This window comes from Symphalangus syndactylus, chromosome 9 (assembly GCF_028878055.3).
Source record: "Symphalangus syndactylus isolate Jambi chromosome 9, NHGRI_mSymSyn1-v2.1_pri, whole genome shotgun sequence".
Classification (NCBI taxonomy): domain Eukaryota; kingdom Metazoa; phylum Chordata; class Mammalia; order Primates; family Hylobatidae; genus Symphalangus; species Symphalangus syndactylus.
This window is the reverse complement of record NC_072431.2, coordinates 24,685,796-24,705,088: the sequence shown is the minus strand read 5'-3', so window position 1 is coordinate 24,705,088 and position 19,293 is coordinate 24,685,796. Positions and strand designations below refer to the sequence as shown.

General features: G+C 37.1%; 1 protein-coding gene across 5 annotated transcripts in view; it reads right to left on the bottom strand.

The window, feature by feature from the left end:
* PRKD1 (protein kinase D1) overlaps nt 1-19,293 on the bottom strand; it is a 637,423-nt gene that overhangs the window by 7,044 nt on the left and 611,086 nt on the right. For all 5 annotated transcript variants that reach the window (XM_063609299.1, XM_063609300.1, XM_063609298.1 and 2 more), the window contains 3 exons: nt 16,345-16,506; nt 15,726-15,824; nt 14,136-14,403 (listed from right to left, as the gene is read on the bottom strand). In XM_063609299.1, coding sequence (XP_063465369.1) covers nt 14,136-14,403; nt 15,726-15,824; nt 16,345-16,506 — 529 coding nt within the window. The remainder of the gene's footprint in view (nt 1-14,135; nt 14,404-15,725; nt 15,825-16,344; nt 16,507-19,293) is intronic.

Here is a 19,293-nt window from a genome sequence, read left to right as displayed (position 1 = left end):
ACCTTGTCTTAAATCTAAAGTTTCTTAAATAGCCACATCCGGGCATGTGGGAAGTCTTATTTTTCTCTTCTTATGGAAAAATTTTAAACAATTGTATGGTGTACATTTCCATTTTTAAATTTTCTCCTCATGAGCAGAGTTTTGTGCTTTATAAAATGTCTCTAGCCATGGATTCACAATAATGTTCCCTACAAATTATAAAAAAATTATTTTTTGAAATCTAATGTTTCTTCTTTGCTACAATAAATTTTTGGCTAACACAGTTACTCTCCTTCTAACTTCCTGTACAGCATTTTTTTCTCCTTGCCCTATCAGTTTAGAGACAAAAAAAGTCAGGAAAGCAAAGAGAAAATTTTATCAAACATTCTCTTTTAGCAGAATGGGACTTTCAGCAGCTATTAGGATAGCTGAAGTTCTGTGTAGCCTATTTGCTAGGTGCACAAGGATACCTGAACAAAGACAAAATTAAATGGTATATGCAGGTGCAGAGGGCTTTATGTTTTAATATGAAAAGAAGCATTCCATCAGAATACGATATAGATTCCATTTTTCTAACAATAACAACAAAATACAGAATTATATTTGAAGTTGCACAAACTGTATTGCAGTCATTCTCCATTTTAAAGCAAATACCAAGTGTGTAGATACAACAGGTTCTTTGTATGCAGAAGGTAGATTTGCAGGTGTCATTGTTGTGGCTAAACTGAAAGGCATCCGAAGCTTGCAGAAAACTCTAAGAAAAGACTGTAACTGGACATATTTAAATTCTTAATAGGTTTCCCAAGTCACACCTTTCAATCATGTTCCATTTCCCATTTTATTTCCTTTTATTATTTCAATACATGCCTATCTCCCCACACTCTCATTATTAGATTTTAGCTCCTTTAAGGTCACACAGATTGGGTATTCATTTTTTTGCACATAAGTTTTATAAATAAACTAAAATATATTTAAACTATAATGCATTAGAAAAATGCTTGCTAAGTAGCATTTGGTAGACTGAATACATTAAATAGAAATTTAAATCGCCATTTTCTTAGCTCTAAGTTTCAATACTCATATTGTATGCATATGGTTTGTGTATTTTGGCTAAAAATATTTCTGGATGGTAGGGCATCACAACTCTACAAAATATAACAGATCATAAGATCAGTGACTTCTTTTAGAAAATCAGTATGATGCTGAGAGTAAATGCCATGCAGATTATGTTTATTTTACAATGTGTATTTTTCAGGCGGGAACTCACCTGTGAAACCTCAAGGCTGATCTCTTTTGTCAAGACACAGTACATTCCCCGCCACCACCACACCGCCCGCCCCCCCCCCCCCCGCCCTCGACTTCTCTCCGCCCCGAATTATTCAGGTATCTTTTCAAAATAGAAGCCAGATGAGAACAATCATTCTGGTGATAGAGCCGTTGCCAATCAACCTTCAAGCTCCTTGCCTTTAGGCAAGTGTTTTCTCTTTTTTTTCCCTTTCAATTCTGCCTCACCACCTGTCACAGTGTAGTGCTTAGTACTTCTCTCCCTTTGGCTTGCTTCATGCTGATGGGAATTTGTGTGTTTATTTTAAAAATCGTTTTGCAACCCTTCACATTCCAGCTCTCAACCCAGCATGCTGTTGCTCAGCAACACTAACTGGGACGCTCCTCTCAGGGACTGAAACCAGAGGCTGCCGGCTGCAAACAAGGCCACTGGAAATCATCGTCTCACTCGCTCCGGAGTCAATTACTGGAATCCAATGAAGTGCAAGACCTTTACAGACTGGAGTCAGCATCTTTCCTTTTTCAGTTCTTTCCTCTGTAGAAAGTTCTTCTATCAATGGTTACTCCTTTGCTTTTCATCCAATTTCATTTCCTCCTGAAAACTGGGGATATGGTCTTGGAAATCATAAATTGTTTAAACACACCCACACGGCAGCCTCCAAACTGAAGCCCAATTGATTCAAAATTTAAAGAAGAAATCAAAATATATTTATACTATTCTGATCATGTTCATATTGGACTTTGTTTCATTTTAATGAACCAGGCATATGGTTTGTGTATTTTGGCTAAAAATATTTCTAGATGGTAGAGCATCACAACCTTACAAAATATAAGAGATCATAAGATCAGTGACTTCTTTTAGAAAATCAAAATGACGCTGAGAGTAACTGCCATGCAGATTATGTTTATTTTACAATGTTCATTTTAATGGATTGCACACTAAAATCCTTTGGGAAGTTTTATTTTTAAATATTGATACTCAAACCAAAGGTCAAGTGAAAATCCTTATGAGAGGATATTGGTATTTGTATCAATATTTGCGGAAGTGCAAGTGTGTGCAGCTAGAGTTGAGCATGACTGTGCTAAGCAGTGCTTCTCTGACTTTTACATACATATGAAAAATAGTTAAGAGATCTTAAACTGAAGATTCTGATTTGGTAGTTCTGAGGTGGGGCCTGAGAGTCTGTATTTTAATGGTTGCTAGGCAATCCAATATTGCTGGACTTTAGACCACATTTTGAGTAGCAAGGAGCTAGAGGTATGAGAACATTGATAGTGGTTAAAAACTGGCTTAATATTGCCCAAAGGGTTCTTGAATAGACGGACATAAATATACAGAAAGGTATCTAATCATAGAGGTATCTGTCCTCAGCCCCATCTTGTTCAGTATCTGGAATGCAGAGATAGAAGGGTTTAAGGATAATTTCTGCTCAGAAGTTGCCAACAGGAAGAGCAAACAAATTGGATTACACAAATAATTTCCCAAATAACTACAGACTGGAGCAATGGGCCATGCTGGTAAAATAACTTAAAGGAGACAACTGAAACTATGTCCTCTAGGTCCTTCTCTCTCAACCTCCTCAAAAGGACTAAGTGCAGAATTGGAAAATCTGGCTTATCAAGAATATATGTAAGAATGAAATCTGGGTTTTAAATCCACAGTAAACTCAGTATGATCCTATTTCTTATCCCCAAATCAAATATTATTTTATGTTGTGCTAACAGAAATGTGTACTTAGTAATGAAGGAAAGGGAAGTAGTAGTTTCACTTTACTCTCTTTTTTTTTTTTTTTTTTTTTTTGAGATGGAGTTTTGCTCTTGTTGCCCAGGCTGGAGTGCAATGGCGTGATCTTGGCTCACCGCAATCTCTGCCTCCAGGGTTCAAGCAATTCTCCTGCCTCAGCCTCCTGAGTAGCTGGGATTACAGGCACCACACCTGGTATTTTTAGTAGAGATGGGGTTTCTCCATGTTGGTCAGGCTAGTCTCAAACTCCCGACCTCAGGTGATCTGCCCGCCCCGGCCTCCCAAAGTGCTGGGATTACAGGCCACCATGCCCAGCCCACTTTACTCTTAATTAGACTCATTGACCCTTAAGTCAGATCAGTCCTGAGGGTTGACTATAAGAGAACGTAGATAAAGCAGAGAGTGCTTGTGCCACAGTGAACAGGAGGGTGAAGAAAAAACTGACTTGTGCAGGAGAAGAGAAGGCTGGGGGAGACATGATGACTGCCTTCAAACCTCTGAGATGAGTCTTTATTTGGAAAGGGATTGGGTTTGTTCTATCAGTGTGTATAAATACATGAACATTTTTGTTCATTGTTTTGGGGTCAGATTAAAAAGAAACTGGGCTGCTCATGAAATTGTGTATTTTCCATCACTAGAACAATTTAATAATATTCTAGATAATTACTCAGTGGATTGGCATTTGGGAGCAGTACAGGGGTTAGATAAGATTTTTAACATCCTGTATTTTGAAGTATTATTCTTTGTTGTTATGGAAGAAAGCAAACTTACAGAATATTTAACTTTTGTTGATCCTCTATTCAGACATCTCCACACATACTCAGGTGTTATATATTTCAACTAAACTATGATGTACATTCAGAAGTGAAACTTTAACTTTGTAACTGAAATATACAGGAAATATTTCTATTTTGAATGGCAAATAAACAGCCAATTTTGAGCATTTACAATGCCAATGTGCTTGCTAAAATCTCTGAGCAGTTTCTCTCTGTAAATATCATTTGTTAGAGAAAATCTCATGAACTGTATTTTACTTGCTATCAAAATAAGTGATTCTTTTCCTAATGGGACATGCTTTGCAGATACCACCTTATTTGGATTTTGAAATATGTATACATAGGTACATATGTAAAAAAATCACTCTACTGGTAGATATTTTTCAAGTCATTTTATGTCTTTGGCTTATAATTGGAAAGTTTCTTCTTATTGTATAAAATTAATATTCTTTTATTAAAATTAAACATAATTAATTACCAAATCTTAAGTTGAGATTGTTTAGAATGTTAAACCCCAGTGGAGGTTCTGACCACCATAATTCACTTTATCTTATCCATTCTGATTAAATTTCCTGGCACCCAGTCAGCATTTTTAAGCAGTTCACTGGCTAGTCTCCTCGCCTCTCCTCCATGCCGTTATGTCTGACAGTGTGTTAATATGTTGACAAATCAATCTATTCATTAATATTCAGCAGGCTCGCTGGATCTGCAAGGCTCATAAACTGTTACAAACACAGTTTAATTATTAAAATGACAATTGTCTTTCTTTTGTTTCTCGTACCATTGGATTTCTGGGTCTCATCTACCCGAGGCTTATTTTCAATGGGGTTATTTTTTTGTTTTGAACAATATGTTGTGAAAGAGGGACCTACAGCTGGTTCCTTTTCATGGTAAAGTGCTACTTCCAACTTAAGTGTTTAGCGTTCTGGAACACTGTTGGATTTTGAAAACATACCATGTGGTAATGGTGCTAGGCTTTTATTTAGCTTTGCTTTGTGTTTGTACTGGCTATATTTTTCAATCTCCAATTTCTGGAGAAAAAACACACTTGTGACCAATTTAATTTGAATTTACCAAGTTGAATGGCAAAAATATCTTAAAAATTTAGATGCCTTGATAAATGTAGTGGTATATTATGATAGCCATTCCACGCCTTGAGATACCGTGTATTCTATATTGTATAGTTGAGGATTGAGACCGATTGGAAGAATAAATTATAGCTGTGCTTATCAGAAAAAAGAAGCATAAATATGACCGTGGAGGTTGCCAGAGCACACAAGTGGAAGAAACTTGTGTCACTGGTTGCATCACCATAATCTGATAATTTTGCCTTTAGTGCATTGAAGGTACTAAAGGCAAAATTATCAGATTGTGATGCACTAAAGGTATTTCCTATGCCTTTGCATTATTCCTAATGTGTGTGTGTGTGTGTGTGTGTGTGTGTGTGTCCAAATGTCAAGGCTTCCCGTCTGGTCTCAATTCCTGAGAATACCAACTAACCATGTGACTCTGAAGCTGAGCAGAAACAACTCAGCAGGTGACTTGGGAATAGGTGCTTCTTCAGACTTCACCTGTGAACACAGAAAACGATCTTTTGTCTGCAGGGGTCAGGGGCTCATTGTGAGACAATTTCCGAGGCTGCGTCTGTGTTGATTACTGCCTGTTTGCCTCTCTAATGGCATATAAAGGAATATCAAAACTCAGAAGGAAAAAAATAGCAACTTCTCTGGGAATCTTATGGCCCATTACTAACCCTCCTTAAATTTACTGTATGTCTCTAATTGAACACATCAGTTCAATTTGATAATGGAAATGTACTATGACTCTAACAAATGCTTTCCAATCCATCGCTACAGGTCTGTCATCATTTTCCTAGTGAAACGACTTGCACTGAAGCAAATTATATCTAACTTCACCAACTACACAATTCATATCGCTTGGTTATCTGTCATTTCTTTTCCTCTAAGAATAAACTCTGTGGAAAACAACAGCTATATAATCAAGTCAGCTGTACAGAAGAATCATTTACGATATGTGTTATAATTCTGAGCAAATAAAGGAATGTAGGAAGAGAGAATTCATTTGACCTTCACACTTGGCTATTCTCTTTGTGTGGACATGATAGTTTAGTGACTTAAGATTGCATCTTTCTTCAACTGCTCAGTCACATTGCAGCAATTACAGAAAAAGAACTGTAATCCACAGCTCCTGAGTGAATATTTACATACAAATATTATATATTATTTCAAATTTTAGACACTTTTTAGACCATGCATGGAAGAATTATAGTTCTACAAAAGGTTGTACTCTATTTACTCCATTTATCTTTCACGCCATGCCCTTTTATTTTTATTAGTTTTTTTATGAAAGTTATTGCATGCACCTGATAAAAGATCTAAATCAGCAAGACATGTACAAAAGCAAAAAAAAAAAGCAGCCTCTTATATTTCATTATTAGATCTGCTTTCCGGAGACTACCTATTTTAAATATTTAAAATTTTTCTTCTAGTTATTTCCATATCTCTAAATAATAAATGCAGTATCTTCCATACTTGTTTCATTGACCCTAAACTAGTGCTGCTCAAAGTGATCTATGAATCAGTCCTGGTCTGAATTGTTTATAATCAGTCAATGATGAGATAAGTATATAAAGTGAGACTAAGTCTTTGGAAATTTTTATAGCTACTTAACATTGCTGTCACATTTTAAATACATTTTACAAAGTACTGGTCCATATGTTTAGAAATTGAAATAAGATAAAACTGGTCTTTATCACAGATAGTTTGAGAAGAACCACTTTGAAAAAGTGTGATTTCTTTCCATCACAGATGAATAATTTCATTCCAGTTTTCTCTATCTTATTGTTTTCCTCCTTCTCCCAATTAATCAAGATAGGTTAAATTATAGTACTGGCCACCTTTGTAATTTAGAATAGTGCCTGGCACACAGTATGGAGGATATTAGATAATCTACATGACATTTATTAAAAACTTCAAGCTTTGATGGTTAAATTGTATGTTAAATGATACACATAACACACATAACACCACTCATTCACTCTGGCAGAATCCCATTATGAACTCGGTGGATGTGAGAGCTTTTACGGCTCTATTCACTTCTTTGTTCTCCTTATTCCTGGTGTTGTAGAAGTTTCATGATTCATATTCTTTTGCATAATTATAGTTAACTCAGACATGCTTGGTTTACAGGTCATATAAAGCTTAAAATTAATTAGCAATATGTGGAATAATTTATAAATATTAACTGATAAATTCTAGGTTATAACCCATATCTCCTATAGCCTGTAACCCCAAATCTTTAAACCTATACCCAAAGGAGAATTTAAGTGTTAAAGAGATTCTCTTTTCCTACATTCCTTTATTTCATTTATTTATTTATTTTTTGAGACAGAGTCTGGCTCTGTCACCCAGGCTGGAGTGCAGAGGCACTTGCACCCTCTGCCTCCTGGGTTCAAGCAATGCTCCTGCCTCAGCCTATCGAGTAGCTGGGACTACAGGTGCACGCCACTACGCCTGGCTAATTTCTGTTACTTTCAGTGGAGACAGGGTTTCATGTTGGCCAGGCTGGTCTTGAACTCCTGACCTCAGGTGATCCGCCCGCCTTGGCCTCCCAAAGTGCTGGGATTACAGGCATGAGCCACTGTGCCTGGCCCCTACATTCCTTTAATTGCTAAAAATCATGACACATAAGTTAGTTGTATCTTTATTATACACAACTTTGTTATACAATTTTTGTATTTCCCTGGAGTTTATAGTTGTTTCTTCTTTATTCCTGAAAAAAGATACTTGTGCTTCTTTTTTTATTCTCACTATTTTCATGGCAATCTGTAACATGAACCAGTTACATGTCCTGATATTGTATATCTGATAAAGATGATAAAGATACAAAAATATTTTAGAAATGACAGAAATTTATAAATGATTTTATAAATTTTATAATGTATCTACCTTTGAATATCAGAAACTGAATTCAAAATTGTTTCAGAGCTCTATTAGCTGTAAGTTATTTCTGGGGATCTGGGCTCCAGAGCAGCGGTTTTGAAAGGGTAGTCCATGGACCACGGACTTCTTATGCTGTCAGTGCAGAACAGCAGTTTAAGGGGGTAGGGCCTGGGAACTTCCATTTTTTTTTTTTTTTTTTTTTTTTTGAGACGGAGTCTCGCTCTGTCGCCCAGGCTGGAGTGCAGTGGCACAATCTCGGCTCACTGCAAGCTCAGCCTCCTGGGTTCAGGCCATTCTCCTGCCTCAGCCTGTCCGAGTAGCTGGGACTACAGGCGCCCGCCACCACGCCCGGCTAATTTTTTGTATTTTTGGTAGAGACGGGGTTTCACCGTGGTCTCGATCTCCTGACCTCATGATCCACCCGCCTCGGCCTCCCAAAGTGCTGGGATTACAAGCGTGAGCCACCGCGCCCTTCCATTTTTAACTAGCTCCTCTAATTAACTGCTGGCATGCTAGAGTTAAAAAATGCCTGCTATAGATCTATAGCTAGGACATGACACCTTGTTTAAAATAAGCCATTATCAGAGAGGCTCTTTGGCAAAATTACTAGAAATCTCCTGCCTTACAAATATTCTTGTTTTGAGTAATAGCTAGTTTTTACATTTTCCATTTTTAAGCTCCACACCCCTGCGACCTACTTCTTAACTCACAGACTGAGTCTTGCTTGCAATTTTCTGGAGTTTTTAGCACTGTCTGGGATTCACCCTTATGACATACCAGACACTAGAAACGTGAGGGATATCTTGATCTATTTCTTGTTCTTGTTTCTAAAAATACAATGAAAGGAGGGCCATACTGGTAAATGATAAGGTGCAATTTTCCTTAGTCGTACCTGGTCATCTAAAATTATGTTTAAGCGATAATGAGCTGCCCTTCCATAGATGAAGTAAATTTAAAGTGAATATTTAAAAATAGGTACACAAGTTCTTTCAAGGAACTGAGAAGGGTAACAGAATGAATGTGTTGACCTTTAAGCGTAACCCGGTATGAGATAAAGTTGGAGATGACAGCAAGACTATGTCTAATTACTGATGGGTAGCGAGGGATATACTGGAGGATAACAAATGACCACTGACACAGCCATAATGATGAAGTGAAATATGGTAGAACATACAACACTGCCTTACGATAGACTGAAATGTTCCCACACTCTTTCCCCATGATGAGCTAGACTCTCCTTTTGTGCAACTGTTTGTAAATATATAATTCATGCTGGAATGTTTCATTTGTAGGCATGCATTTTTATATAGTTATGTATGCATAACTATATATATCATGTATGTATTTTGTTACATATTGTTTATAATGTATTTTATAATAATTTATATTACTTAACTATTGTAAGTTATACATAAATGCATTCAGTTATATATCTTATACACAATGTAGTTTTATATATATGAACGCTTACATTTATAAAAAACTAAATACATACATACAGACAGAAGAAAAGACTGTAATGTGACTGGGAAATGGAAAATGATCAATATTTAAACTAATATAGACATGCCAATCACTGTGCTAAGCAGTTTCCAGAACAATCTCATTTAATACTTACAATAACCCAGTAAGGTAGGGATTAGCATCACCATATCAGAAAAGAAAACTGAGACCTAAGAGAACAAGTAATGTGGATGAGATCACCAAGATACTAAATGGTACAGCTTGCAACTCAGTTCTTGATCACAGTGTGATCCTGTTTCCTAGTACTTTTAGAAATTATTAAAATTTGTGTTACTACTCTAGCTCTATGCCTGTGAAAGCATTTTAAAAATTTAATGTGACAGCATGGCTAAATCCATTAGTAAGATAATCAAGAGGCTGTCAATATCCTGGATAAGAGCATCTGCCTTGGAGCCAGCGGACAGGATTTGTACCCTGGCCCCACCTAGACAAGCTACTTAACCATCTATGCCTGCATTACCTAATCTTCAAAATGGAAACAATAATAAAACAATCCTTTGAGTAAATACTCAAAGGCTGGGGTGATTAAACGAATTCACATGTGAGTGTTTAGAATAGTGCCTGGCTACAGGGCAAATGCTGTAAAAGTGTGAGCTATTCATATTTTTTCATATTTTTTCTTTCAACATTTAATTAATTTTACTATCTCCATTTTACTGGAAACACCATTTGCTAAGTTTTCTTCAAATTTTCTCTCATTTTTCAAATCATACCTTATTTTGCACACAAAACATCTATTTTTATAAGGACATCTGTTAATGCTTTTGTGATTGTTTTTAGCCTAGCATCTTTTCCCTGCGGGAACTTCCTTCTTTCACCTGGAGGTTGTCATCATCATCCATATGGCCAATCAGAGCCAGGCTCCTGGGGCTGCCGAATGATTGTTCCCTGGGTATTAAGGGAGTTAACCATAGCCAATCAGTTCCCCTTCCAGAGACCCTACAGCTATGGAGAGATGATCCCTCTTCCATTCTGATTCATGGACACTAAGTAGCACATAAGCTTGGAGCTGCTAGGGTATCATTGTTTTAAGAAGTCATCTTAAAGTAAAGCAGAGCTGAGAGATGGCAAAACAATAACACTTGAGCTTTAAGATCTAGCTGAATCAGAGGTTTACCTTTTGGACTTCCCAGTTGTGTGAGCCAATAAAGTATCTTACTTGCCTAAGTTAGAGATAGGTTTCTGTTATTTAAACATAAGAGTCCTGTTAATTCATTCATAAAGTATTAGCAGGCATATATCCAGAATGCCAGTACTCAGCTTATTAAATCTTAGCAGGAATAATTAATGAGTAAAATATTTCTATAGGTTCCTAAATATCAAACCATAAGAAATAAGCACCCTTTTGGTATACAACAATGTATAGTGTAAAGAATGGAGACAAATTATAAATGATTTCCAGTCTAAGCCCTTGATTTCAAGGTCATGAAACCTCTTTGGTTTCGGTCTAATGCAGAGACTAAAGTAAATCACTTATCAGAGGACTGTTGTGAGGATCAAGCAGTGCAATGACTACTCAAGCACCCCAATATATAGGTATTATATTGTATCAAGTCAACATCTACACTAACAGAAAAAATACATAATAAAGAAATTTGTAATTCTGACACATCTATGCATGTTACTAAGATCTTACCTTATCACATTTTCTTTTGCTTTTTCATGCCAGGAAAAAAAATACATTACAACTAGCAATATGTCCAAAGAACACTGCACATCGTTTCTAAAATGATATGATCAATCTTTGGTTAGCAGCCAGGGCAAGTGCTTGGTGTTTTGCTGTCCTTCTGATGCAAATTCTTGGTTCACCCCACGCCTGCCTTTATAGATGCCTTTCATACCCTTTATCTCATTCAATCTTTGTTAAAACCTCATTATGTAGGTGGGAATCATTTCCCATTTTACAGATGAGGAACTGAAGCCAAAAGAAGGTAAGTGATGACTACTCAGAATGGCAGATAGGACTCTCTATCTCAAACTACTCGACTGTTGACATTTTATCTTTGTCAAAATCATGGAAGTGCTTGGGTTTTCATTTCCCTGGATCTGGATTCTTAGTGTTTCTGGTGTGGTTTAAAGTATCCTGAGACTAAAAATTGATCTAATATCGGTTGTGACCACCCTGTACCAGATATGATTAATAGTTTTGCTGGTGTGTTTGTCAGGTCCTACAAGCTTAAAATTAAAACTATTTGGTCTCAACTCCATTGTAACTCATAATGATGGAATTATTTTTTCTCAATAAGATAATGGGATAGAACCTGGGCCAGTAACTACTTTTGTGACACCTTAACTGATATTATGATGTAATTTAACTAACTTTTTCTCCATATTCAAGCATGAATTCTGTTCATACATCAGCAGCTAGATAACTTTTTTTGCCATCCAGAGCTTTAGTTCGCAAACAGTATAATGCCTGTGCCTCTAAGGCAAGAGTGAGCCATAAGGAGGTACTGAGTCATTTGGAAAAGTGAGGGTTCTGTCTCCCATCTGAGCTGCTCTCCATATCACTTCATCTGAGTGGTAGGAAATTTTTAGTCCTTAGACATTTCTATAGCCAAGTAAAATGTGTACTTCCTAGTCAAATATAAATGCCTTTTGAATTATCCTGTATAATTCCCTTTTGCTAAAATGCTATGTCTCTTTCTTTCCATTCTTCACTGACTGGCCTAAATTCTATCTCCTCTGAAAGTGGAGTCCTAACTGGTAAAGTCCAAAGTGATTCTCCTTCCCCTGAACTTGGAGGCCCTGATTTTCCACCTAGGTAACAATTCAAGGAAATATATTATCATTTTATCCAACATCACATAACTCATCTCCCCAACTAACATTCAAGTTCTTTGAAGCACATCTGATATTCTGTCCTCTACTTTTGTATTACCTACCGCGTACGTATATTGTGATTTCCCAACAAGTGTTTCCTGAGCCTTTGATATCTAGTCCTCCAGTGTCTATTACTACTGATAATTAAAAGTTCATAATTTATAACTATTCATTTCTGGCATGAATAGGTTTTGTCTTAATAGGCTATAGCTACATAGCAAGTCAAATTTTCACGAAAGCAGAGACAGGGGCATCATTTGTTCCACTACTCCAAGAAAAAGGGTTTAAAGACATGAAGGTTATTTCCCCACACCCAAATTCCTGTATAACAGGAAAGTGTCTGATTGGCTTCAGTGGTATTCTGGATTTGCATTCTGATAACAGGATCGCGTTATTTTACTGGATTTCTAGATGAGCAATATCAAGCATAATGGTTAGCTCTATTTAGATGTAATGTTTCCTAACAAGGGTACTGGTCACAAGGTTATTTGATAATTCTCTCTGTCTCCTGGGAAAGAAACATAATTACACTTTACTTTTCATCTTTGTTGAATTATGAAACATATTTAATTATTCCTTTGGCACACATGATAGCTCTTTTGTAGGCCACAGGTTCCTTTAAGATATATCCATCTACCTATGATTTACAACTAATTAGAGGATGTTAAAGGTTGTTGCTAATGGTAACTTAAAGCTCTGATAATGGATAGCTCTTGGCATTTAATACCAATAGCAGTCTAATAACTTAATTTCTCTTAAGCAGTTTGTGCATTCTTTTCTCATTTCTATACCAACATATGCAGTAACAGGCATCACATAAGAGATGTTTACAAATGTACTAGCCTTTTTACATGGTGAACGTCCGAACAAACAGAATGAACCTAGAACTGGATATTGCCTGTAAACTAGAAAAGACACAGGGCTAGTACTGAAAGGAAGTATGTTCAGACTACCTGGGTGTGAATTGTGCCCCTGCTACTTAATAGCTTTGTATTTTGACCAGTGGTGTCACTTTTTTTTTTTTTTTTTAGATGGAGTCTCACTCTGTTGCAGAGCCTGGAGAGCAGTGGTGCGATTTTGGCTCATTGCAACCTGCCCCTCCCGGGTTCAAGCGATTCTCCTGCCTCAGCCTCCTGAGTAGCTGGGACTACAGGTGCATGCCACCACACTCGGCTAATTTTTGTGTTTTTTAGTAGAGATGGGGTTTCACCATATTGGCCAAGCTGGTCTCGAACCTCTGACCTCGTGATCCACACTTGAAATATAGCCATCATAGTAACACCTATCTTACGGAATTTTTATGAGAATTAGATACACTCCAATGAATGTTAATGGAGGAACTCCTTTCCAAAGTACTGAATGAGTCACTTTCTCTGCCCTGTCAGCCCCTGCAATTTCTTTTAAACAATCTTTTTTCCTTTAAGAGGAAGGAAATATTTATTAAGAATATAACTCTAAACAATGCAACATTGTCAAGGCAATCTATTCTAAAGAAATCATCAGAGAGATATATAGGAATGATACATCAGGATGTTCTAACACTAAACATAGAGAAATAATCTAAAAATTACAGGGGAATGGCCAAGTAAAATATTATACATATTTTAATGCCACACAGAGAAAACCAGTAGACAAAGAACTTGGTATACTAATATATATAATATGATCATTAAAATATCAATGTCATAACATTCTTGTGTTGATAATAGTTTAAAAGTTTTTAACACACAACTAGGCACATATAAGTAAGCCCTTACTAATAATTCATTACCATTATATTAAGGTATAAATATTTATAAGTTCTAATGAATTGTACCAAAATACATTCTCTCGGTTGTTCACTTACTTCTTAATATCTATAACCAAATTCCTATTATGTGTATGTGTCCCACCCAAATTAATTCGTGTCTTTGTGTCTCTACTCTGGTGGGCACTTTACAATGAGCATTTATCAAGCTAATAATTTACAATTAAATTAATTTAAACTAATAACATAAGCACATAAGGATTAGATCATTATCATTTTTGAATGGAAGATATTACCTTCATGAGAGATTTCCTTCCAGGGATTTGGTGGATACATGAAAGCTGCATTCTGAATTTGGTCGTGTATGTCTTCATCTTCATTAAATGGGAATGTGCCACTTAGGCTTACATAGATGATGACCCCAACAGACCACATGTCTAGAGAGCGATTGTAGCCCTTGTTCCTTAGGACTTCAGGAGCCAGGTAAGCTGGGGTACCCACCACTGACCTCCGGAAAGACTTCTCTCCAATGATCCGGGCAAAACCAAAATCACAAAGTTTCACCTGTTGATGAAAGGATTTGCAGAAATACTCTGTTCGCAACTGTGTGTCTGTGTGTCTTAGTTCAGATTCACCAGATACAACCATAATATTTTAAATACTTTACCTTTACATTAAATGATATGGATTTCTTAAAGTAATAGCTATTTTCCATTTTAGGTATTTGAAGACAGCGGTTCATGTAGTGATATAAAAGTATGTTTTCATTCATAAAAATATCATCTAAACAGTCTCCCTTGGCAGGGTGCAGTGGCTCATGCCCATAATTCTAACATTTTGGGAGGCTGAGGCAGGAGGATTGCTTGAGGACAGGAGTTCAAGACCAGTCTAGGCAACATAGTGAGACCCCCATCTCTACAAAAAATTAAAAAATTAGCCTGGCGTAGTGGTGTGCAGCTATAGTCCCAGCTATTTGAGAGACTGAGGTGAGAAGATTGATTGAGCCTGGGAGGCAGAGGTTGCAGTGAGCTGGGACTGCACCATTCCTCTCCAGCCTGGGGCAACAGAGTGCTCTGTCTCAAAATAAAATAAAATAAAATAAAATAATAAAATAAAATAAAATAAAATAAAATAAAATAAAATAAATTAAAATAAAATAAAATAAATAAAAAATAAAAATAAATGAAAAAATAAAAACAGTCTCCCTCCTCCAGAAACCGAGAGACAAATATGAAGATAAGTGTACTCAGAAGAGGGTAATATTATACACAAGGCAGGAAAGCATTATGCAAATCTGGGAAGTGACCTTCACTCAAGGGCTTATTATGAGTAGAAGATGGAGGATAAGTACAGGGATGTGTCATGTCATCCACAATAATCCTCAAAATTAGCTCTGCACTGGCACATATATGGGCAGGACTGGAAGGTGTTAGGGAAGCAAGGCAGGACAGTCACATCTGTCAAGTCACTTCGGACCTATAATTCCCCGTGGAGATAGCTGGTTTCCCATTCTCTAAGTTGAGGAAAGGAAAAAAGTTTCGCCCTTGTCCTTGAGAACAACAGTGAGGTTTAATATCTTGCCCATTAGTGAGCGGGTAACATCTCTGGGACTCTCAAGTGTTGTCACTCTCAGGCCACTTCTGGAAAAGCCAAAAGGCAGCATGAGAAAGCACTTTTGTGTACAATTAAGTCAGGCTTCACCAAAAGGCCAGAGTAACAAGGCCATAGTCTCAAAGGTAGAAGAAGGTAACAAATCAATAAAAATCAATAGAAAACACTTGAAACAAATAAAGGTTTGAAGGGAAAAATGGAAGGTGATAAGATGCTACATGGAAGCCAGCAATGCTGCCAACTGGCTTTTTGCTGAGAGAGGCTTTTATACTTGCCTGAGGAAAAGGATCAGCTGATGCTAGCAACACATTTTCTGGTTTGAGGTCACAGTGAACGATATTTTTAAAATGAAGGTGCCGCAAAGCCACGAGTATCTATAAAGAAGAAAAATCACCAAAATAATTTCATTCCAGTTTATTAATTTCAAAATGTCTTCTACCAGTTAAAAGACCCAAACCGACAATGTACATTCAAACTTCTTTATGTTAAAGACACTGAAATGAGCTAGATTAACATAGGTTTCTAAAGAAATTTCAATGAAAAAATTACCATATGATGGTATTCATACAGCAGCCAAGACAGATGTAGATAAAAGACCTACATCTAACAGGGACACCCATTCTTAAATATTCTCAAAGAACCAAAACTAAACCAATGTACATTTTAAATTTTCATGAAAAGTTTGAATACATGGACCTGCAAACATGTTACTAATTTGGTACACTGTGGACTCTGATTAATACAGATATAAATCACATAATACAATAAAGCCACTACAATCTTTTCTAGTGTAGTTTGGAGGTAGGGACTAAACAACAAGGCTAGAAAGCTGTAAACAGTGATAACATTTGATATTAAATATTGTATTTTTTCTGTCTCTAATTGATTTCTTACCTGAGTAATTAAAAACTTCGTTATGTGCTCTGGCAACCTGCCCTTTTCACTTGACAAGATCATTTCCAGCATGTCTCCATGGAGTTTTTCCATAACAACAAACACTCTTTCAGGCGTCTCAAACATACACTCCAAATTTACAACACCAGGGTGATGAAGGTTCTATTAAAGATAAATAAAGCACTTGAAGAAAATGAGTTTTTTGATACTGTTTGGCAAGCTCGCTGATTATACAAAACTGTTCAAGCTTAGAGCTATAGAGAAACCCACACTTAAGATTTTTAACACCTCTACATTCCACATGTGCTGCCTTATATTTTTGAAATTCTAATGTCTCCAAAAAATACATCTTTACTTTCTATGCATAGTGAAATTATTTCTATGTGAAAAAATCCAAGTTCTAGCACAGGGAATTGCTAATTAGGTTTTAATTAGAATACCATATTGAGAAATCTAGAATTTCTTAGGATCATCCCCAATATTAAACATATTGTCCTAACTAAGCATACTAGGCTGTTTCTATACAATTGGTAGAAATCTAATGTAGTAAAGATGAAATTTATACATGCAATGCATCGGGCCATGCACTGATTAAGTACCTTAGTCAAAACCTTTTAGAAATGCTTTGCTGCTGGTACTAGAGGCTGCAGTTTTTGACAGAAACTCTTATACTAAGTGAAGATCATAAAATCAGCAAAAAAAAATAAAGTGAGTCTGTGCTTTGTCTACAATACCATCCTACCTGCTTTGTTTTCAAGCACACAATAAATATAGCTAATCCTTGAGAAACACAAATTTGAACTGCGTGGGTCCACTTACATGTGGGTATTTTTCGATAAGTACAGTTGGCCCTCAGTATCTGTGGGTTCTGCATCCACAACCAAGTGAGTATTGAAAATACAGCGTTCGCAGGATCCAAAAACCTGAGGATAAGGAAGACCAACTTTTCCTACAGGGAAGTTCTGCAGAGCCAAATGTGGGATGTAAGTATGCGTGGATTTTGATATCTGGGTTGGTGGTTCTGGAACAAATCCCACGCAGATACCAAGGGACTACTGTATTTCCACAATAAAGTAATGACTAGTAATGGTAAGCGGCATTTTGCTTGACACATTAATTGCCACATGTGTCAAGTAAAATTACGCTTAGCATTAGATGATCTCTTGTAATAATGCTTAAATCTGAACGTTCTTCTGGGTCATCAACAAATGCCTTTGATCATTTGACCTTTATCTTTTTTCTCTGCACAACAACAAATCCTAACATCACAAAAATAATTATATGTTCCACTTCTACCCCAATGAGCAAGAGAAGAAAAAATCATCATGAACAAAAACCACCTAAACAAAAAAAGCAGGAACTAACTTAAATGTGCTAACAGCTGAAGAGAGAAAAAAATTAAATGCTTCTTTATTTTAGAAAAAAAATCTCAGTGATAAAATTGTATGTAAAATGAAATTTAAAACCTGAAATGGCTCACTGTTCAGAAACCTCACAGATGGATGCTGGGTGGTGAGCAGCAGAAGGGGTTGTGGGTGGGTCTACATTGTTGTAGTTGTCCTCTCGCTACCCATTTGCAAGGAAAGCCTGGCATCAACTGGATATAGAGCCAGGCTATGGCTAGCAGGAGGTCCGATGATGATAGCTCGTCTCTTAGAGAGTCCTTTTTCTACTTTGCCTGTTTTGATCTCTGCCTCAGGCATCTGATGGGTCTCTTTGATTCTGATGCCTTGGGGTCAAATCATACAGCATAATGGAGTCATGGAATTGCAAGTTTATTATGAATGTGATCTGAGCAGATGCCTACACATCTACCCAATAGCCTCTAACCTCTAAAGGGCTAGAGTCATTGTTCTTCAAACCATTACACTGTTAACTGGTCAATTCTGGCAACTTCGGATAGACCTCACCTCCCGAGTTGCTCTCTCCTGGTCAGAGCTGAAGCACATGGAGATAGCTGGGGTTCACAAAGCTCTTATTATCAACCCTCTTATTTGACTTTTCCTGATTACTTGCAAGTAAGAGCAGATAGCCAGATGGCTTTGAGTATTATGGGAGGGCCAGATGCTAAGGAGGAGACTAATATGACCATATACACTTGTTTGATAGGCACTGTGGAACATGTGATAATATTGTTCTTACTTGAACTTGTGTCCCAGGCTGTCTCATTTCCTTTTCCTTACATGCCTTTCTCTGTTAGAGAAGCCACACTGACTGCACAGACCACGGGCCTCTGAAGTGTCAAAGGTCTCAGGTGTTCTCTTTTAATCAATAATCATAGCATGAGCTTTAAGGATTACATGAGTTCTGCTAGAGTTCTGATTCTCCTAGGACAAGTCCACTATGATATGTGCAAAGTACACGTTCCTCTTTGAGCATCTTCTTCATTGATTCTTTTATTTTTCTATTTAATATCACTGTAAGCACTTAAGCAGTGTTCTGGGGAGTCTGGCTTCCTTAAATGGCTAAGCTTTGCAGTATGGGTGGGAAGCAGAAGCAATGAATCAGAAAGGAGCAGAGCAACAGAAGTAGACAGGAAGGGTAGGTGTCTTCTGTGTGTAAGCAGAGGAAAAACTAGTAGGAAGAAGAGATAAAGGTTAAAGGAGAGTGACCTCGGGGGCCCAGGGAGGGCAGCGATCACAGGAGTGGTGTTGGAGCTGCAAAGCCTGCTGCTTCTGCTGATCTTAGGTTCTGAAAGTTGGAGAAGAGGGGAGAGACGCAATGACTGGGGAGTCCTCCTACCTAAATTATCTGAATGAGGTGAATCCTTATGTGCCTCTACCTGTATTCCTCTTTTTTTTTTTTTTTTTTTGACGGAGTTTCACTCTTATTGCCCATGTTGGAGTGCAATGGCAAATCTCGGCTCACCACAACCTCTGCCTCCCAGGTTCAAGCGATTCTTCTGCCTTAGCCTCCTGGGTAGCTGGGATTACAGGCATGCGCCACCAC